Consider the following 22,866-nt stretch of genomic DNA (forward strand, 5'->3'; position numbering starts at 1 on the left):
GCTTTGGCCATAGGCCCCTGACAGAGGAATGGTTCTTTGGCTTTTTCTTTAACTAAGAGGCAGAAAGATGGTAAACGTAGTAAGACTCAACACCAAACTTGTCAACAAGCAAGCTAATGATAGCTGTCTTGAGTAAGTACTCTCACAGGTCCCCAAGCTGTTTCTTTTCATCTTTAAAACAGGTTGCAAACTCAAAGCCCTGCTGGAGACTGAGGTAGTAAATGAGTTAAAGGGAGGGGAGGGAAGGAAGAGTAGGGCCTCCTGAGCTGTGGAATTCCTGTCTGTCTAAAGGGAGAGCCAGTAGCTGCTGGTTGCTATAAAGAAACATCAGTCCAGACTTAATGAATCTTTGAGTTTTTTCCTAGTTGAGCTGACAGTCTCTATTTTTTAAATGTAGTAAAAGTTTGTGAACACTTTATGGACGGACCAAAGGTAACATGGCTCTAAAGATTGAATTCAACCTGAGGGCTAGTTTGTGATCTCTTCTTAAACATTCCTGTTTAATTTTTTCCCTCCATTTTGCAGATAATGGAACAGGCCCTGAAATGGTCACAAGGGTATTAAGTGGTAACACTGGGTGTGAACCTAGGTCTTTCCCTCACCATAGCTCAATCTGTTTTGTTAGGAATCAAGGGGCTGTTGGTGGTGTACATTGTATAGAAAATGCAGTGGCTTATGGGCTGGTCACGTTTATGGGCAGCCTTAGGCCTTGGAGGGACTCTAGCTGCTGTGGAAGTCAATGTGGGTCTTCTGAGCACTGGCACAGCAGGGTCGGTGTCAGGAATGTGCTGTGCCTGCCACTCCAGGATGTGCCAGAGCAGTTAGCTGATCCTGAGAGAGTCAGAGGTCTGGAGAAACCAGGCTCCTCCAGCTGTGGGGGTGACCAACCCCCTCACAAACCAATGCACAGAAGACTTCTTTTTCAGGCCAGTTAAAATTTCACTAACTTTGTCTTTCCAAGACAAGGCAAATTTGAAAGTATATAATTGTTTTAAGACCTACAAAAGTACGGTGGGGCTTAGGTCTCACCATTTCTCTCTTAGCTGAAATTCCCATAATCATGCCTCTTAGACTTCCAGGAAGAATTAATAAGGGTTTTAGCAGTATGTGGTAAATTCTGGGATAAGCTTCTAAGTTATAAAATAGCCCTGCACCAGGAAGAATTAATAAGGGTTTTAGCAGTATGTGGTAAATTCTGGGATAAGCCTTCTAGGTTATAAAATAGCCCTGCACCAGGAATGAGGGGCTAGGATTTCATTCTGGGTGAGACAGAATCCAGCAGTGTACTACACAGCCACACTAGCAGAAGTGAAGGGATGTGTGCCTTTATTTCTGTATCTTATTCCCAAAGGATTTAAAGCATAAGTAAAGAACATTCAGAGGCTTTGCCAAAGGGGTTTTTCTATGATAATGAAGACTCAGGTGCAAACTAGATTGCTGTTTTACCTGTGGTCTGGGATGTTTTTGGAAAGATGAAAACTTTAAAATGTTACTTACCTAGAAAAGTTTATGGCCTCTCTAGAAAACTTTATGGCCAAGCCCTTAGCTGAGTTTAATATTTGTGAATTTGCGGGTAGAGGGGAAGTTGTGAGATGACTGAAGTAGCTTTCTGCTCATGTTTTAGTGTTTATATGCTAGGTAATATCTGAAAACTCCCTCATTCATTCGTTTTAGGTCTCTTAGCTTAAATGGCTATTCCCTAAATAGTGGGTTTGTACTTACGGCTTGAAGTTTGGGACAGGAATGCATTCCAAACCCGGATGTTAATGTTTAGATGGTTGTCTTCAGTTAGCTAGTGGTAGAGGCAGTAAATGAATCATAGGATCAAATAGCAAATTATTTTCTCTCCTATGGAAGAGCTGTGCTAATCCCATCCTGTTCTGCAGATCTGCTTTTCCTAAGTATCTCAGCTGTACTGACTTGGGAGAACTTGCCAGAAATCCTGGGGGGTAGTGGATGAGGGGTAGGAAAGGGGTTCGACTTAGAGGTTAGAGTGGAGGAAGTTACCTAAAGAACTTTTGCTTCCCTCTGCTGTTTGAATGAAAACCAAGGAGCACTAAACCTTTCAGTGTTTATTAAGCCTTTTGAGGTCACTGACTCTGCCCCTTTTGTCCCCCACATTGCAGGTTTGGAAATGCCCTGTTTTCTTTCCTGCCATTGTTGCAGCCTGTTTTTTTTAAAGTTATGCCTGTTTATAAGAGGGTCTCATCTTCCATAAGCAGAGATTCCAAATGCTGAAAGTTCTTAGGTTCAAGATAGGAACACCTTAACCCTCCTCTCCCCCCAAAAAAGCATTTCTTAATTACGGTAAACTGGCTGAAAAGACTGAACTAAAAGGTACATAATCATGTCATATTTTAAGTTTTTCATAGGAAAATCATCTGATTTTCCATAAAAAGTCATATCCATATTTCAGAATGTTAAATTTGCATTGTAGACACTAATTTTCATTGAGCTTTGTTACTGGGATTTTTAAAGACTCCCGTTAGCAATTATTTTGCCTCCTTGATATATAATGTGAGTGTTTTTAAATAACAGGCGTGGGGGGAAATTCCTGACTAAATGGGGTTGAGCTTTGTTTTTGACGGTGCAGAGGACCGTTTAGGCTTGGGTAACCTTTGAATCCTACTTTGTTTTTGGTATTCCTGTGCGCTTGGAGCACCCTTTCAGATCACAGTTAACGCCCTTTGTTTTGATTTTTAAGGCATTTTGTGATGACTTTCCTTGAGGAAATTGGAGAATCCCCAGAGGGCAAGTCTAGGGATTGATTTGTGCTAAAAACAGGTCACAGTTGCGTGTAGCTGTTGGTTCTGGGAGTAACTTGACTGTAATCATGTTACTGGTCCCTTTATTCTTGGCTAAGCATAATATGCAGATACAGGCACCATCCTGACAGTGTACCGCCACGGCCTGAAGTCTCCTTTGATAAAGGCACGGGAGTAGCTCTCCTCTGTTGGAGGAAAGCAGTTTCCTTGAAGGGCAGGTTGTTTTTTTGTGTGTTTTAACAGAACACTTAATCTCTTACCACTGAACACCTGTGCTCTCTGCATGCTGGCTTTGTGCTCCTGGCTTCGGGCTCTGTCTGTCTCCAGAGTCTGCCCTTTCTCCTGAGACCTTTTTTTTTTTTAAGCTCTAATTTTGAAATTGTTTTGAAGCTCAAAAAATGTTAGAGACCTATCTGTCTCCCAGGTAAAACTTGGAATTGACACCAAGTCCATATTATATACGTAATGTCTGACTATTTTCATGGACAAGGAAAATTAAGCTTAGAACGAAAAATGATTGATCTAAGTTTATACAGTGAGTGGATGATAGAGCCAGACCGGAACCTAGGTCTCTTCATTTCTAGGCTAGTGTTATTTCTAGAATTCATGCACCTTGATCTCTGCTATATTGGTCTTTGGTTATCTCATTTTATTTAAAAATTCCACTTAGTTCATAAGACTCTGGCTTCCTATTTTTTCTTCCAGCTGTCTGATAGACTTTTCTTGTCCTGGCTCTTAACAGGCCGCCTCCTCCCCCTGAATGCCACATTCCCTGTGGTTCATTCCGTTGGCTCATTCTGCCCTTTATACAGAGGGCCCGTGTGTTCCTGTAGCACCACTTCTCTCTCTCTCTCTCTGATCACATTTTAGGTTGAGCTCTTTAGCCTGGATTGTTCTCAAGACCCATAGTTCTGATTGGCCTATTGAATGAATATATCCGAGGCATATTAAACCCAACAGATTTAAAAACAGAACCCTTTCCTCATCTCCTGGGACTTATCTACTTCTGTCCCCTCCACCCAATTAGTCTATTTTTCCAAGTAGACTCTAGTGTTCTCTTGGGAGAAAGAACTATGTTTGGATGTTTTTATCTGTTTACTAGGAGAGACCCCAGGACAGAAGGGTGCTTCATACTTGTAGCTCTCCTTTGGAAACCTCTCCACATTTTCTAGCTCTGAAGCCTTCATGTGATCTAACTCTGAGTCTCCGTTGGCCCCGTACCCTTCTAGTACTTACCATTCCCATTGCCACCACTAGTTCTGGCCTCCCCTGGATGAGTTCTTCAATCTGCTTTTCCTCCTCCTGTGTTCTTGCTTATTCAGACCCACCACTAGTGGGAGCTCCACCGTGCTAGAGGTCCTGCTGCTCCCAAGACCTGTCCCTCTGACCCTTGGTCCTTGGGTCTTAGTGGGTGGCTGTATCCCCCAAGCTGAGTGGTGAGCTCTGGATGAGAGGGCCTTTTCCTAGATCCTTCCTACTCCCCCACTCCTCCACGCATACACGGAATGACTATTAAGGTGCTGCTTGATTAAATACAGGATTTTTAAGATGAAACTCAAACTTCCTTGGATTTCTGGAGTTGAAGAGGCTGAATTTAGTTCTGTTGATCAGGAGATTATGTCCACTCCATTATCCTGCTTATGTTGCTCTGCCTGAATTTGGGAAGGTCTCTTAGTGCTAAAGCTTCTGAATGTTGCAGATGAAGCACTGAGAATACTATCTCCCTGTCCTTTGTAAAAGACTCCCCATTACAGCTTCAGAGCAGTGGCCTGACCTGGTCTGTGTGTCTTCTCCTCTCTCTTTCTCAGGCTTCTTTGATGCAGAAGAAAGAGGAGATTTGGAGTCTGGGATCCTTGTGCTCTGTTAATTGGTTGATTTCAGTCAAGATTTTAGATTTCTTTCAGCATGTCTTTTTCTTTGTAATGTGAGACTGGCACAGGCTTGTAAATTCTCATGAGGATCAGAAGAAATTGAAGACTCTAGGCAGTTGCCCAGTAGACCCTTTTCTTGCCCTTCCCATTTGGTCTTACTTACATTACTGTCCTTTTTCTGCAGTTACTGAAAGAGTGTCCTTTTCCCTATTCAAAGAGCAGTTATGTGCATTGGAGTCCATCTGTGCTCACACCCTGAGGACCTCTTAGTCTGTTGTTTGCCACACGTGCCATTCACCTCTGCTTGTAAATGTGATCATCTCTTCCCTGTGTTTAGACCTTTCCTTAGTACAGCACTCCCTCTATCAGCCAGCCTCCCCATCAGGCTTTTGTCCACAGGAGCCCTGTGTTTGCTGCCTTCCTCATCTTTTAGATCCTTGAGATCTGGCATCATGTGTTCCTCTGCCTTCTGCACACACTATTCTGAAACTCTTTTTACCGAGTTCCCTGTATTCATGAAATCCTAGGGACATTTCTTAAGCCTTTTGGGATGTTAGCATTCTTGCAAGACCTTTGGGAAGTGCAAATCCAATCACCTGCTCCATAAGGCAGTGGTTCTCAAACGTTTGGTCTTTGGGTCCCTTTACACTCCTAAAATTAGTGAGGACCTCAAGAGTTCTCATGCATGTGCATCATATCTATCAATACTTACCCACTAGAAATTAAAAACTAAAAAGTAAATTTATTGATCATTTAAAAATAACAAATCCATTACATAGTAACACATAGTTGTATTTTCCAAAACAAAAATGAAGAGTGAGCATTCTTTTACATGTTTGCAAATTTCTTTAGTATCTGAATAGAAGGTGGATTTTTCTGTCTGCTTCTGTATTTAATCTGCTGCCATGCAGTTGTTTTGGTTGACTACTTGAAGAAAATTTGGCCACTCACAGATAGTTGGAAAAAGAAGGAATATTTTCATGGCCATTTTAGATAATTGTGAATATTTCTCTTTGATGCTACACCAAAACTCAACAAGTGGTAACTTCTTAAAGGTTAGTTGCACCCCGGAACCTGAAGCCGTATAGATGTACTCTTCACACTCTGTTGCACTAAAATGCCTTGGTTTGTTGTGCACTTAGGATGGATCTTTTCCCCCCCTGATTGTATAACACAGTAATATAATCATTTGGCAAATATTGCTTCACCGAGTTATGTAATATTGCAAATGTTGACACACTAGTTAATAGTACCACCATCCCATCAGAAAAGTCTTTAAGGTGTTGAATAAGGTGTCAGGCTCATGTGGTGGCAGATAGAGGTGGTCCAGAATTCTAGCTTTTTCTTCAAACTTCAAATTTTGTCATTGGTAACAAACACTGATTTTTTTTTTTTTTAAGTAACTGTTTTACATTGTTTTCAGGAGAATGGGTATTTGGCAAACAAAGTTGATAACCATAGTATGTCAGTTGTCTGTTCATGTAAAAACGTTACTTCCTGAAAAAACAGGCTGATTCTTCTTGAAACTCAGCTGCATACTTTGCGCTGATCATACTTCTGTGCAAAGCAGATGGACTTCATGCTCACTTCCTGTTTGTCTCAGGATATTAAAGGCATGTACTGAAGGGTCAAGATTTAATAAAATTAGGTTTTACTGCTTACTCAAGGACATTTGTCAGTGAATCTGGCTTTTTGTGGGAACGTGCAGCATGAAGAATATAGCCACTATTTTTACAGTTTTTTGGCCTTGCCTTGATTACTGCAAAGGTGCCTGTGTGCCCGTTCTGCTTTTATACCATCAGTGCAAATGTCAGCATAGCAAAAAGAGAAACTTCAGTCTTAAAGTTATGGATGCAGTTTTAAATTTCTGGACCTCTGAAAGGGTCTTTGGGTCTCCATGGGCCCACAGACCTGGGTTTGAAAACTACTGCCACAGAATCGAGGCCCAGCCCCTTAGAACAGGCAGAGCTCCTTGCGGTCTGCCTTCAGCTTAGTGGCCAAGTGTGATCTCTACTGGTTTATTCCTTGAACTTTTTAAAAATAGAGCAGTAACATATGTATAGTAAAAAACACTAATTGTAAGTGCAAAGCTTGATCAATTTTTACATATTTATGTGTTATTTTTATATTCCTGAGTAACTACCACTCAGATCAAGACATGGAGCATTGCCAACACTCTGTAAGGTCCTGTGTGCCTTTTCCTGCTCGAGAGTTGTGCCCTCCCTCAGCCCATAAACTCCGAGTTAACTACTACTGTCAGAGCCACTTTGTGTTGCCTATTCTTGAACTTCTTACAGACGAAGTTATGAAGCATGTACTCTCTTGGGTCTGACTTTTTTCCACTTAGTTTAGTAACTGTGAGATCTCTACAACTTGCAGGGTTGTCCAGAAGTTTTTTTATTACTGTACATTACAGGTGTGAATAATTATCCATCTGCAGATGTTAAGATGCGAACAGTTTAATCATGCCTCTGCCTGTGGGTGTGCAGAAAAAGAGTTAACAACAGCCTGACTACCATCCTTTGGCTGATGTCTGAGAACTTGGATTTTGAGTTCACACCATTCCCAGAACTGGTAAGAGTGACTTATCTTACCTAAACTGTGCAAATAATGCAGCTTACACTGAATACCTGCTTTCCTCCTGGAATCTGGAATTCTGATCTATTCCAGGCAGAGGCTGTCTGTCTGACTAGCCCTCAGTAAAAACCCTGGGTCCAGGTCTCTGAGGTCTCTAACATGCTTCCCCTGTTGGCAGCGTTTCCCATGTGTTAAGATTCATTGCTGGGGGAATCAAGCAGTTAAGCATGTCCTGTATGACTGCCCTGGAAGAGGGCTTTTGGAAGCCTGCGCCTGATTTCCCCCCAACTTTGCCCCATGCTCCTTCCCCTTTGCTGGTTTTCTGTATCTTTGGGCTCTAACCAACCTTGGCTGTGTGTGCTGAATACAACTAGATGCTGGGTCCTCCCGAGTCCCCTTTGCAAGTCATCTTGATATGCTCAGTATGACTAAGAATGTGTGACCTGTATGTGCCTTTTCACAGTTCTATGGACTCATTCCTCCTGCATGTAGGAGCAGGACTGCACGTTCTGGCTCCTAGGAGAGGCCCCTTGCACCTTAAATCCTAGCACTCTGCTATTTCTGGCCGCCTAACCCGTTTTGTACCTCCCCTCCTTGCCCCTGTACATGTTCTTTTGCCAGAATGCCCTGCTACCCCCATCATGCCTGTTTGGCAACACCTTTTCATCTCTTTACCTACCTACGATTATTTTGATACTTTTATTGTTGGGTGTACAAAATAGCATATAACTTACTCATTTATGTGCTTGTGCTCCCAGTAGACCAACCCCTTGGGAGCAGGGACTGTCTCATTTAGCCTCTGTTCCTGGAATAGCCCCTGGCCTATGATGAGATGCAGTCACTGAGTGTGATTGTGATGGGCCCCCTGAGTACCAGGTTATATTGTTCATGGGTTGTTTTTGTTCATATGAAGTTATTCCTGGTCCAGACTTAAAACTCCAAATCCTGAAATAATTTTGAGTGGACTAGAGCTTTAACAGTGAGAAGAGATAAAATTGTTGAGTGAATATTAATTTTGATCTTGTCTTAATGCTTAAGAAAGGAGTTACTGCCATTAATGGAGGTTGAGAGGGAGGTGGTAAAGATGCCTGTGACAGGAATGTGATGCAGGTCTGCCTTTGCTGTGGCATCTGTACTGAGTACCTGCAGATGCAGGAGATACTGTGCCGGGTACTGCTTAGGTAAGGCCTTGAAGGACCTTACAGTTCATCAGAAGCAGAGCTAACAGTGTGGTTTGAAAGGTAAGTGATGGGCTATAATTACAGTGCCCATGTGTTCTGGATATTCTTGAGCAGTCCTGGTATTAAATACTCCCCCAATGTATTTGCGAACTTGTCCTAAAAATGATATCATTTCCTTTCCAAACTGAGTTTATAGAGCAGAAAGTATTGGGCATTAGATGTTCCCTGTGGAAACTGAGGAATAACCGAAAAATAAAGGGAGAGCCAGGAGAAAGGGGTTCTTGAATTAAATGAGTGCAGGGTAGTTGAGGATCACATCCACAGAGGCCAGATAAGACAGACTTGAAGTATGGGCTGGGCTTGGCAACTACAAAGTCATTAATTTAGGAGCAGTTGTGTAAGATCTTTTTGTGGGGCATGAGTCGTGCCGGCAGGATATTGTGGGGTTGACAGAGTGAACAGGAGGTTAAGAGGTAAAGGTTAAAAGGTTAAAAAGTAGAGGTTAAGTGTATTTCCTAGGAGGTTGGTAGTAGAGGAAAAGAAAGAAGGCAGTGACTTGGGAGGATGTTTTAAGTCGAGGATGCTGTGGTTTCTTCAGATGAGAGAGCCTTGAGCATACCAACAGACTGATGGGAAAGAACCAGTAGAGAAGAGAGGACAGGTCATGAAGGAAGGGGAGGTGGCACCCTGAACCCTGTATGTGGGGATGGATTCGCCTGCTCTTTCTGCAGGTCTCTGCAGCCTTATCTCCTTTATTCCTGGTGAAGCTTCCTGCTCAGCCCTGTTCCTGTACTTCCTTTCCTTGAATTTACTGTGATCAGTATCCTCTTTGTGCATGTTCTTTGCCTGTTAATGGTCTTTCTTTCAGTTTCTTTTGATCCTCACTTACCTAAATTTTGCTTTTTCATTATTCTCTAGCTTAAAAGTCTGAATTGTCAGACCATTCCAGATACTTTAATTTACTCCTCTCTCCTGTAGCATTATACCTGGTAGCCTAAGTGTCTTGATCTCCACTTACCTAACTGGATCTTTTTCTTTCTCCCACTTACCTAATTCTCCCTAGGGTAAGGATTGTATTTTATTTATCTCTGTAGTCTCAACAGCTAACCTAACAAGGTTTTTAATATTTATGAAATACTGAATTGAGCTATGTGGAGCTGCCATTTTCTTGGTCAAATAAGGTAGAAGAATATGGACAATTTTATATGGACTAAGCTAATTTTTATTCCTTACATTGTTCCACAGAAGACTTGAGGTTGAAGTTCAGTTAAGAATGGACAAGTAAGAACCAAGAAAAAAGTTAAACATAAAGAAGTATTTCTTAATAGCTGTAGAGTCATTAAAGTTCGACCAAAAACTTGGCTTTGAGTGACCAGATGACCAAAGCAAACGTGGACATATGCCAAGAAGATTTACATTCTTCTCTATAAAGAACATAAGGAGGACATCAGTTCATCAAACTGTAACATTTCCTAATCTCTGGTCTCAGTGACATTTTTCTAAGTGGGTGTTCATATATTGGCTGTTTAAAACTGTAGTGAACAGTATCCTCAAAATCATGAATATAAATGCCTCAGAGGTTTCGTTCAGCTTTGTTAGTATTTACTATAAAACTAAGGGCAAATTGCCAAAGTACATCTTAGAACCAGTTCTTTTAGGAGGCATCTAAATGTATTACTTTCTGTTGCTCTAATTAAAAAACAATCTAAATGTTCAAGACAAGTACCTTTAACTAAATAATTCTGATTAATTAGAAAATATTGTCAGAATATTTTTAGCATGAGCACAGTTTGCTCTGGGAAAAGTAAATTCCAGTCCATGGACCCAGGTTTAAAACTCAGGCTAGAGGAGTGAACAGTGTACCCTTCAGACGGTCTCCCGTAAACCTGCCCCCTGGCCATTGATGAATCCACAGTAGATGGTCAGCAGTAAGAGTCTTGAGGGTAGTGCCGTGTAGGTGTTGTGTTGGTGATTAAAGGCAACAATAAAATCAACCCAGAGATGGTAGAGTTGACATTCATTTATGACAGTGAAATATCCCCAAACCAGGGTTGTGGCCTAATCACCTGGTTCATCTGGGTTGAACTGTATCTGAAGACAAAGCGAGGTTTTCCAAATCAGGCAATTCTAGATTTGTTCTAGTTTATAATAAGTACTACATTTTGAGATCTTATTCTTCAACTAGAAAACACAGCTATATGGTGTAGGTTAATATTTTTAAAGAGTTATGAGTGATAATTTCAAACCACAAATGCAAAAAACTCGTTATGTGCTAACAAGTAAATAAGCTTCTTAATGAACTTGACTGGCATGAGTAGGTGAAAGCATACTTCTGACTAAGAGTGAATTTAACCAACTCTATGGAATTGGGGCACATCTGTCACTACTATGTTAGTTTATTGAGCATATCTAGGCTTTTATTTCTCATTACTACAAAGCCTATAGTGTAGGTGGTATTCCATTTTATACCTGACACGTCCAAGGCTCAGAGAAGATACCTAAGTGGTAAACTTAGTATTAATGCTCCAAGAGTATTTTTTTAAGTATTATTACTCTTATTACCTGTATTCTTTCTGTGGGATACAGTGATTCACAGTTTGGGGAGGATTGTTCCCTTATGGAAAAGGGGAATGAATGCTTTTCTCAGACTTGTTTGTCCCCCCTGCCCTCCACCTGCCAGTTGAGGATTATCACTGTAGAAACCGCTGTTGCTTGATTGGAGCGTGGGAGTGTCAGCCTTATCTGTGGAAGAGAAGAAAACAGACCTGCTGTAAAATAGCTTATTGGAGATTTCTCATGAACCATTCTTTCTGCCAATATGTGGGCATAGCTAGTGTCATCTTGAGGCCCCTTTCAGCCGGTCAGTCTGAATTACTGGTCTTTGTTTCCAGTCTTGTCACGTCACGCTGCCTGCTGGTCCGTGGCTCTCGGTGCTAGTAAGGTTCACCTTCACTTACAGGTCCCTCTGCCTTGAAGCCTGCTTTCCTGCCCACCGTGAGAGACCAAAGAAAGATGAAAGAGAATTGCAGGTGATCTCACTTTATGACAGTAATGCCAGAAATAACAGTGAAAGCTATCAGGCAATACTAGCCTAACCAATGGAAAAAAACTATTTTGCTCACAATAAAACACTGGTATGAACTCAGACCTATAAACTGATCAAAGTTAAGGTAGCATATACAGATGAATGGGTCGGGAAGTGTAGGTGTGGATAGAAGATTTCTATTCTGAAAATGAGAAACTGAGCGCATTTAACTGGAGAGTTTAAAAGGATTTCTGTATTGTATAGTAGGTTCAGTTTTCAGGCAGTTCGGTTTGTATCATGTCTTTAATCTTTTAATTAAGCTTTTAAAGAATCAAATGTTTAGGAGATTAAACGTGGAAGGGCCTGGAGTCTGCAAAGGAGTAGTTGGCCTAGGTCTTGAGTACATTTTTCTCCTTTAATGAGCAAATAGGTTCTTCAGGGATCCCTATAGTGGCGTCTGACCTCTTGGAATAATAATAGTGATACTATTGATAGTCAATATTCATTTGTTCACATAAGTGCCAAGTACTGTGCCAACCATGTTATGTGTGTAGATTCACAAAAAGCCCTGAGAGAGTATCACTACTTTTATCCCTGTTGTACATCTAAGGATGCTGGTAGATATTTTCCCATCTCATATTGCTGGTGTTGATTTTTGTTTTTTTCTTCCAAATTAGTTAATCAAGGTAAACCATTGGTACAGTTTGGGGTATAAATCAAACACTTCATTTACTTTTATTCTCATTACCCAGAGTCCTCTAGACATCTGATTTGGTATACCTGGAGAAGGGGAGGGAGGGAGGGAGACATTCCAGAAATTGTCTTGAGTTTGAAGGTTATGATGTATGTTTTTAATGGGATTGGGAGTGGAGCAGAGTTGGCCAGCCATATTCCTAAATTAGATTTTTTCATGCTGCTTGAAACAGCAAGATTCTTGGGCCTTCCCCTGCTCTGGTGGAGTGTATTTCCCAGAAGGCGTCCAGGTGTGCCCCTTTCCTAAGACGTCCAGGTGTGCCCCTTTCCTCTGGACGGTGGCACTTTCCTCACTGGCCCTCCTGCCTCCCATCTTTCACACAGGTGCTCATGGTCTGCTTGCTTTCTGTCTCACATACACTTGTCATGTACTTGCCGTTTAGTGTGGGCAGGATCTGGGAATCCATGTATCTAGCACATCTAGATTAATATTTGTATATTAAGAGGGGCCTTTTAAAGTTTGGAAACTTGTGATGTAGAAGATAGTTCTTACTCCTGAGCCCGGCTTATGAGGCCTTCCTTCCTGTCTGTTCTCCCCTGTAATCCACACCACACTGGACCACTTTGGGCAGGGCGCCTCTGTTCCTCTGTTCTCTGTGTCTTCAGACGTTGTTCTTACCTCCCTTCCGAGTGTGTTCTCACTCTCTTGTCCACTTGGTTTAGAGGACAGTGCATGTTCACAGCGCCTTGTCGCTTTTGTCATGGCTGTTTACTATGTGATCAGGACTTGGTTCCTTTTCTAGACTTCAAGGATGTCTTTCGGTTGAGTCTGTCTAATCTGCCTACCTTTAGGGTACTCACTGTAGATAGCAGGCAATTGGCTAATGTTAATTAGGCAGTGAATGAATGAAGATCATTCTGCCTAAGATCATCTGCCCTAAGATCAGCAGATAGATTGTAAATGCTTGCATCCTAGCCTTGGTGAAGTTACCTCAGTGAAGTTGAGAATCATCTTAGATTGTGTAGTTGTGAAAAGGGCCTTGTGACAGTGATTAACAATTCTTAATGTGTCTGGAGGGCTTGGGAAAAGAACCTTGCAGGCCTATATTCTGGTCATTCTCACAACTTGCAAAAAATACTGATCTTTTTAAGGTCTTTGAAAATAGTTTGGGACTCACATTTTTCCCTTTAAAACCATTCTGCAGTTTATAAAACTGTAAATACTTCTAGTCATTCTCATCCCTACGTGGATTTTAATAAGCTAAACAAAGTGACACCAGGCTTTTTTTATGTTTTGTTTTGAAATGACCAGCTATAAGATCTTAGGTGCTAACTTCCTTACTTGGGCTGACTTTTGTTTATTTTCTCCAAGGTGATTGGGAATGATAGAACTGATGAGTCAGACTCCCTGTAGTGTATTCAGTCTGTCAGCCAGTGTTTCATTGGGAGATTGCAGAGTGAAGAATGGCACATAGAATTCTAACTAGGCACCGGGGATGCTGGTCCGTACTGAGAGAGGGAACACCCAGAGAGCCACTCTGTGTGGGGATTCTGTTCATGATTGTGTGCCTGGGTGTGCTTCTTTCATCAGTAGAGTCTTACATGAGTTGTGTGTAATTTCGTGACTACACAGAATTGAACAGCTTACTTCCCTTTGTGGTGTTTGTATCGCTGTTACCACGTCATCTTCTGTAATTACATCTTCAGTTGTAAAAATAGCAGCTACTGTGTACCAGGCACCAAGCTAAATGTTTTTTTTTTTTTTGAGAGGGCATCTCTCATATTTATTGATCAAATGGTTGTTAACAACAATAAAATTCTGCATAGGGGACTCAATGCACAATCATTAATCAACCCCAAGCCTAATTCTCAACAGTCTCCAATCTTCTGAAGCATAATGAACAGGTTCTTACATGGTGAACAAGTTCTTACATGGTGAACAGTACAAGGGCAGTCATCACAGAAACTTTCAGTTTTGATCACGCATTATGAACTATCAACAATCAGATCAGATATGATTATTCATTTGATTTTTATACTTGATTTATATGTGAATCCCACATTTCTCCCTTATTATTATTTTTTTTAATAAAATGCTGAAGTGGTAGGTAGATGCAAGATAAAGGTAGAAAACATAGTTTAGTGTTGTAAGAGAGCAAATGTAGATGATCAGGTGTGTGCCTGTAGACTAAGTATTAATCCAAGCTAGACAAGGACAACAAAACATCCACGGATGCAGAAGATTTCTCTCAAAACAGGGGGGGGTGAGGTTCTGAGCCTCACCTCTGTTGATCCCCAATTTCTCACCTGATGGCACCCCTGCGACTGTGCTGTCTTAGGTTGTTCCTCCCTTGAGGAATCTTACCCGTCTCTGGCTAACCAGCCGTCTTCCGGGGCCATACAGGGAAATGTAAAGTTGGTGAGTGAGAGAGAAGCAATATTCTTTAAAAAGGTTAGCTTTTTACTTCTTTGCAGATTTATGCCCTGTGGCTTCTATGCTCAGCATTTGTCTTGCGGTATCTTTACCACTTGGAAGAATTATGATACTTGGTAATTTTCGATATGAGGCACAAATTCTACTAAAGGGCTGTAATTAGGAAGGAAGAAGAAAAGCTATAGAAGTAGCAGACGGAAGAAAACTTGGGACGATTGATTATTTCTTTGACATAACTTCTTGTAGAGTAACATAAACATGTATAGATTTTAACAAACTACTAATTAAATTGCGTACACACATTTACAGAATAGGAATACAGCTACATAACAAAAGCAGACCTACAATTACCAGCCATATCCAGTGAAACCAAGAAAACCAGTTAGGTACTGTAGGCATTTGTGAACAAGCTCAATGTTTTTATACATCTCCTCAAAAGGTTGGTGGGTACTCTTCTCCAGTTTCGCAGGTGGGGAAGCTGAGGCACAGAGGTTGGGTAACTGCCAGTAAATGCAGAACCAAACTTTGTAAAGTGCTGTATCGAGATATGATTTATATAACATAAGGTCCATCTTTCAATACACAATTCAGTGATTTTTTAGTATGTTCATAGTTTTACAACCATTACTACAATCTAATTTTAGAATATTTTCATCATCTCAAAAAGAAGCCTTGCGTCCATTAGCCACTATTCCTGAGCCTCCTCGCCCTCTACTCCCTACCAGTTGGAGCCAACTAATCCACTTTAGATTCGCCTGTTCCAGGAAACTCATGTAAATGGGCTCATATAATATGTGGTCTTCTGTGAATGGCAGCTTTCACTGAATATTTTTTAAGTTTATCCGTGCCGTGCTAATTCCCGTACCTGTCCCATTAGATTAAAAGGTTCTTGAGACAAATTCTTACATTTGAGTGTTTCCCCTCTTAAGTTCTCTCGGGGTGCCTTGGTCATAGTAAGCATTCATGAAGTATTTTAATATATAGGCATGAAACCCGTGTTAGTCTTCTGAGAGAAAGGGGTCTGACATTTTTGTTTATCATAAAGGAGGTCAGAAAACCTAAGTACCTTTTCTCTGTCTAGGAAGAAGAAGCAGGACGGGTAAAAGATCGCTGGGACAGCCAGGAAGCACCTGCGCTCTCCACGTGTAGCAATGCCAGCATCTTTCGAAGGATAAATGCCATATTGGACAATTCTCTGGATTTCAGTAGAGTCTGCACTACACCCATAAACCGAGGAATTCATGATCATTTGCCAGGTGACTTAGAAAGCTCGGATACACTGGGCATGTGTATGGAGCTGTTGAGGCAGCTTCCTTGTGAGGCCTGTGAAAAATGACCTTGCGTCTCTGGCAACTCTTGCCCCTTTTGTAGTTTACTTTGTAGATTGGGTCCCCCCTCTGGGTGAAGACTGCCTTTGATTATAATACAAAAAAAAAATCTACCTTACAGTGCACTAGAAGTTTGGGTAGAAAAGGATAGATTAGAGGTGACAGGACTATACATAGAATTGTAAGGTAAGTCACATACATAATTACAGAATCTCTCGCAGCCATATTTAAAAAATTTTAAGGTGAGATTAATATTTTATCTAATGCAACATGTACAAAATATGTCAATATACCATAAATGTAAAAGCTATTAATGAGATATTTTTTGTTATAAGTACTAACGCTTGAAGACTTCAAAATCCAGTTTATACAGCACAGCCAGCTCAGTTTGAACTAGCTGCATGTCAGGCGCTTGGTAGCCGCAGGTGAAGAGCGCCTATGCCCTGTACAGTGCAGCTCTGAATATGTTAACTGCTTCTGCACATGAATGCAAGTCAACCAACATTTAATTTTTATGATATTTAGGATATTCCACAGAATAGTGGAGGGAGAGGGTATCATCTCCTGAAGACAACATTTCACAAGGAGGCTTGGCTGTCCTAAGTGTTTCATAATCTTTTGTGGGAATTGCAGCATGTTAGAAGAATGTTGATGGAATGTTTTTGAGTTATTTTAGACGAAAGTAAATGTATTTTTAATTTTTTAAATGGACCTTGAGAAAATTTGGCAACGGGGATTCTCAGAACATGCACTGGCAATTACTCTTTTTTAGTTATAAATTATTTGGTTTTTTAACATGGCTTTGGAAGTAATTCCCACAGAGATGCAGGAATGTGTAAACATAAATAACTAAATGATTGAGTGGGGAAGACGACCTGTGGCAATTGTAGAATTTATTTCTACTAAATTGTAGGGGGGCAGATGGGAGAAGGATCCGGGAGGATCTACTCGCTGGTGGGTCTTGTCACTTCCAGCTTCCAAAAAGTGTATCTATAGTATTTTCTGTTAATGGAGTAAATCATGAACTAATAACTTTATTCTCCTTGAGCTTATGCTGATTAAAAATACAGAGATTCTACTTCATTCTATAATTGAATGAATTATATTCCAGTAAGAATGATAATCAACGGTGGCTTAAATCTCACTAGGTTGGAAGCTTATAGTTTATAGCAAAGTATTTTTCAGCTAAAGGTAGGTTGTTTAACTAAGGGGAAGAACCCATGGTTAGTGAGGGAGGAGCTTCAAGGTGTGTACGTTTGCAGTTGGCTGGGGAGCCCAGGGGCCTCGCTGGTCAGTGCCAGGCTCTGGTGAAGGTGTTGACACTGCACTCTGCCCAGGTCAGTAGCTGGTCCCACTACAGGGTATTGAGTTCTTGGTCTCTTCAGATCCTTCTCAGGGCGCGCGTCCAAGAGAAGCAGTGGGAAGAGTACCTTGGAGAGGTAAGGAAGCCTGGGTTCCAGTGTTGACCTTGCACAGTGAGATAAAGCAGTACGTTTTCCCAGCTGTAGGACAGGATAACACTGTACAGTCAGCCTCACAGGGTCTCCTGGGGCCCAGGTGAGGAAGTGGTACTGCAGTGTTAAGGGACCTCAAGAACTGTGGAAAGGTCTTGGTCAAGGCAGCTGGTGTTCTGAGCCGTCGCACATACCTAGGCTCTCCTGTATGGTCAGCACTGTGCCCCCACCTGAGCTGCTGGTTCAGGGCTGTGAGTCTCTGGCCTTAAGTGGTGCAGCAGGGCCACACGGCCCATAGCAGAGAGTGGCTTTGCCAGGTTTCCCCAGCAGGAACTCCTGATAGATCAGGCGACAGAAAAACCATGCATGGCTAATGAGGAACTGCACCTGGGTATGTATTTTCTGTGACGAACTTTAAGAAATAACCTGAATTAATCATTTCTCATCAAAAGTAGTTTTGGTTCCTAAGAAAATAATCTGTTCTTAAGTTTTTACAATTCTGGTTATCACACAGCATTATAACTTTAGGAAAATCTTGCAGCAAAAGGTTAAATAACCACAGAATGGAATCCTCTGCAGCATTCAGAACATTCAGTGCAGCGCAGCTGTACATACAATGGAATGTCCTGCAGTCATTGAATAGGATGCTTGTAGAAGACTACTTAATGGCGTGGAAAGATAATCACAGTATCTGAAATGAAAAAGCAAAGTACAAAGCATAAGACATGCCTTATGGGTGTGGCCATATGCGTAGAAAAGATGATAGATGTGAATGTAGCAGTGAAGGTGTTAAGGGTTTTTTTTCTTTGTGTTTTTCCCCACGAGTTCTTCTTTAAAAACATGTTTTATAATAAAAACAACAACTTTTTAAAATGGCATATCCTACCACAGTGTTGACATTGCTGTTTGTATTTTGCATAGATCACATTTTAGTCCCACAACTTGTTTCATATAGGTGACCTAACTTTGCCATAGTTATGACCATTTACATATTTTTTTCATTTGAACAAATTCTTGAGTTAAGTCACTTGCAGGGCTTTATGCCAGCTGGGACAGAAGATTTCACTGCATGGTACGTAGTGATAGTGGTAACAGAACTATACACTCAGTTGATAAGGTGTCCCTGGAGGAGTACTGTGACCATGAGGGGAGCGGATGTATAGGTCAGGGAACCGGGAGCTTGGTATGCGTGAAACAGCATTTGAAATAGGCTTTGAAGAGAAACTTGGTGTGACTGGATGTTGAGTAGATTTTTTTTTCCTGTTTCTTCAGCATTAGCTATTAGGGTCCATAGCTAAGAGGAGAGATGTCATATGACCTGTGGTGCAATGAGAGTCCCAAACATTTGGGGCCAGCTACCTACCAAGAGGCCACAGAGCTGGCCCTGTTCCCACAGACATTATCCCAGCCCTTCCCTCGTCTGTAGGAGACCACACAGGGAGGAGGCACGGGAGGTGATGCCTTCCTCCCCAGAGTGGAAGTGGGATGCCCACTCCTTTGTCAAGCCAAGCAAGGAGAGTGTGTTCCGGTTAAGCATTTGTATCTACTGAGTGCTTCCAAGGAGGGCAAGACTGAGTCGCTAGTTGGCAGCGGACTTGCTATCTGTCCTAGACTAAGTAGAGGTGGAAGAGAAGCCGAGTGGAGGGCGGCTGCAGCTGTCTGAATTCCCACCAATTGGCGTGCAGGGAAATTACGACTTCCTGTGGGTTGGGGGGCTCTGCAGAAGGTTGGAGCTCTTTGGCTAGTATCCCGCCAAGGAGGCCCTTGTAGCTTGGGGGTGGTGGGAGCTGGGATGGGGCTGGAAGGTCAGGCCTAAGCTGAATCTCCTACCCAAGCAACTGTGTGGTGGGGGAGTACTGAACACCCTTCCTGACAAGGATGCCTGCCACCTAGAGGGCCCTTGCCACACTGTCGTTCTTTAGCCATAATCTGCTGATGTTGTGGTAAAGGGAGGAGATGAGCTGTAAATGGACATGTGACGAAAGCATAAATGGACTGTTTTATTAATAGTGTCTGTAAAAGTGTGAAAAGACATTTTTTAGGGAATCTTAACTACTAGGTGGGGTAGGTAGATTAAATACATAGTATGGCTGGGGGCAGTGACAAGAGGAAAAAGTTTTAAGTTCATTCACTGAGAGGAAACTTCTCATAACCAGTTAAAATTGCTTGGAGGTTTGGAAAAGGGATAGATTAGCCAATATAGTTCAAAGTAAATAGGTGTGAGACTGAAATGCTGATTAAAATACTTTACATCTAAGTATAATGCAGATACAGAAAAGTATGTATCATAAGAGCTCACACTTTCTCAAACTGAACACAGCCATGTATATATGTAAGTATGTAGTTGTAGCTCAATATTAAATTTCTGACTGAGATGGTCTGTCCCCCCCTGCCGCCCACCACTGCCAAGGATAGTAAACAGTATCACTAAATTAGCTGAAAAGCTATTCTGAAACAAAGTTTAATAATTCAGTCCCAGCCAACAGTGGACAGGCAGTCTGTTTCTCACAAAATAAAATTACTGTGGAAACTTAATATATGGCTTTAACAATAAAGTGATAAAAATTCACCTTTTTTATCAAAGTATGGCTTAGGTACAGAAAAGTATGCAATGATAAATACGCAAATTCAGTGAATTTTCACATTTTCATCTTGTGTATTCACTCAAATCTACAGGCAATACCCCAGAAGCCCCCTAGCAACCCTAGCCTCTAATGAAGGGTAACCATGCCTACCTTTAATTGCATAGATTTGTTTTGCCTGTTTTGAACTTATGTAAATAGAGTCCTAGGTATGTACTCTAGCTGTGAGGTCGTCCATATTGCAGCCAGTGGTTGTGCCTCACTCATGCATTATTGAACAGTGTTCTGCTGTGTGAGCATAGTCATGCTTATTCATTCTGCTATTTGTCGGCATTTGGGGCCATAATGAATAGTGCTGCTATGAACATGTCCTGCTGATCATATTTCTACTGGGTGTCCTCAGAGGAGAGAGTGTTGGGCCATAGGGAACACATGAAGTCAGCTTTAATACATGGCCTGTTTCTCAGGGGTTGCGCCCGTTTGCACTAGGCAGTGCAGGGTGGTTTGGTTTGTTCACGTTCTCTCTGGCGTCCTTTGCACTTCGGCCATTCTGCTGAGTGTGTGATGGTATCTCCGTGGTGGTTTTAGTATTCATTTTCCTGATGACTAGTGAAGGTGAGCACCTTTTCATAAGTTTATTGGCCTTCAGATAGCCTTTCTCCTGAGGTGCCTCTTCAAGGCTTATACTCATTTTCCTTTCGGGTTATCTGTCTTTTTCCTTTTGACTTATAGCAGTTCTTTATGTATTCTGCATATGAATTTTTCAGGAGATTTTTATCTCCTAATCTGTGGCTTGTCTTTATACTCTTAATTAGTATCTTTTGAATAACAGAAAATTTAAATTTTGCCATGATGGTTAATGGTTTGTATCTTAAGAAATGTTTGCCTATTCCAAGATCATAAAGATAATCTGTTTCATTTAAACTTTATTGTTTTACCTTTCATGCTTATATTTGCAACCCGTCTGGAATTTAATTTTGTACATGGTGTGAGGTACAATGTCAAGATTCATTTTATTCCACATGGCCAGCAAGTCGACCCAGCAGCATTTTGAAGAATACATCCCTTTTCAGTGCACCACTGTCACCTTTGTCATGAGTCAGGCATCTGTAATATATGCGCACATTTGTTTCTAGAGTCGTTTTATTCCATTGATCTATTTGTCTATCCTCGTAGTGAAGTCCTCTATTTTAGTCCTTCATAATTCTTGTTTTTTCTTTATTTTTGCATTTTCATATCAATCATAGATTCAGTTGTCAGTCCTTTTCCCTTCTGCCACCTCTGCTGGTATTTTGATTGAAAGTGCATTGAATCTGTGAATCAATTTGTAAAGAATTGATTTGTTGACAACAAATCTTCAATTCATGATGCTGGTAAATCCTTTTGTTTGTCAGGTCATCTTTAATTTTTCCCTATGTTTTGTGGCGTCTTGAACATCTTGTTTTAGGTCTATCTCTCGGTCTTGATGGGCATCTAATGCTATTATAAAAATTTAGAGTCAATCTTTGCTTGCTGCTACCTTAAAGTCCTCTCATGCTGGGCTCCAGAGCTGGGTGTACAGACTTGGGGTACTTGGGTCCCACTTACATGAAATTTAAGTTCATGGTGTTATGTCTCTAAATATTCTGTAGTTTAGGGCTTTCACTGTTTGTATTCACTTTTGTTGATCCATGTGGTTATTGGAGGGTATATGGAAAGATTTGGATTTGGGTAGTTGCCAGTTTCCTACAGGAACCAGGAAGTCTGATCTACTGATTTTGTTTGAAAAAAATATGTGCATGCATACACCTGTATATTGGCAAAATATATACCAAAAATTAATATAAATTAACAATGTACACACCTATTAGAAGTCTGGAATTAAGACTGACCTTACCAAGAATTGACAAGAATGTAGAAGACCTAAAACTTTCATAAACTGTTGGTAGGAATGTAAAATGGTACAGCCATTTGGAAAACAGTGTGGTAGATTCCATATGACCCAACAATTATAATCTTAATACTTTTTTAAAACTTTCATTTAGAATAATATTTGATTCATAGAAAAGTTAGAAAGATAATACCAAGAGTTCTTGCGTATTCCACACCCAGTTTCCCCTAGAATAATGTAAGATTGTTAACATCTTACATTAATTTGGTGCATTTGTCACAACTAACGAACCATTATTGATATTATAATACATATTTTATTTGGATTTCCTTAGTTTTTTGCCTAATGTCCTTTTTCTATATCAAGACCCCATCTGGAATAGCATACCACATTTATTCCCTGTGTCTCCATAGGCTCCTCTACCCTGTTTGATCACCTGGACAGTGTTGGGGAGTACTAAGCACACCCCAAAAGAAACGAAGGCATATGTCCATACACAGACTTGTACACAGATGTTGATAGCCTCTTTATTTGTCATAGCCAAAAACTGGAGACAGCCCCAATGTCCATCAACAGATAAATGGATAAACAAAAATGGTGTGTCCATACAAAAGAATATTATTTATTGAAGCATGCTACAGCATGGATGAATCTCAGGATAATTATACCCAGTGAAAGAAGCCTGAAAAAGAAGAGTATATACTATAAATATAATTCCATTTTCTTAGAATTATAGATAATTCAAACTCATCTGTAGTGACAGACAGCAAAGTCATAGTTTTTCGGGGAGAGGGGTACAGGGTGCTGGTGGGGAGGGATTGCAAAGGTCATGAAGAGACTGGGGGATGGTGGATATATTCATTATCTCAATGGTCGTGATGGTTTCATGGATATAACATTGAAACATATCAAAATTCATACTTTAAATTTATGTAGTTTATTATATGTCATGCTTCAGTGAAGCTGTCAATTTTTAAAACTGGTTGTCTCTGGTGTTTTGTCCAGTGTACTTGTTTTGCTTTTGTAGAATTCTTAATTAGTAAATATTTCAAAATAGAAGATCAGAATGTTAATTATCCCTGTGTA

General features: G+C 40.9%; 1 protein-coding gene across 5 annotated transcripts in view; it reads left to right on the plus strand.

Annotated features, from left to right (window-relative positions):
- The window catches only part of CPEB1 (cytoplasmic polyadenylation element binding protein 1), a 101,949-nt gene that overhangs the window by 2,415 nt on the left and 76,668 nt on the right, over positions 1-22,866 (plus strand). For all 5 annotated transcript variants that reach the window (XM_073227059.1, XM_037000662.2, XM_073227060.1 and 2 more), the window contains exon 2: positions 15,628-15,802. Coding sequence is in view for 1 of the 5 variants with exons in the window: in XM_073227062.1 (XP_073083163.1) it covers positions 15,628-15,802 (175 nt within the window). In the remaining 4 variants the exon portion in view is untranslated. The remainder of the gene's footprint in view (positions 1-15,627; positions 15,803-22,866) is intronic.

The sequence above is a fragment of the Manis javanica genome, chromosome 18 (assembly GCF_040802235.1).
Source record: "Manis javanica isolate MJ-LG chromosome 18, MJ_LKY, whole genome shotgun sequence".
NCBI classification, from domain to species: domain Eukaryota; kingdom Metazoa; phylum Chordata; class Mammalia; order Pholidota; family Manidae; genus Manis; species Manis javanica.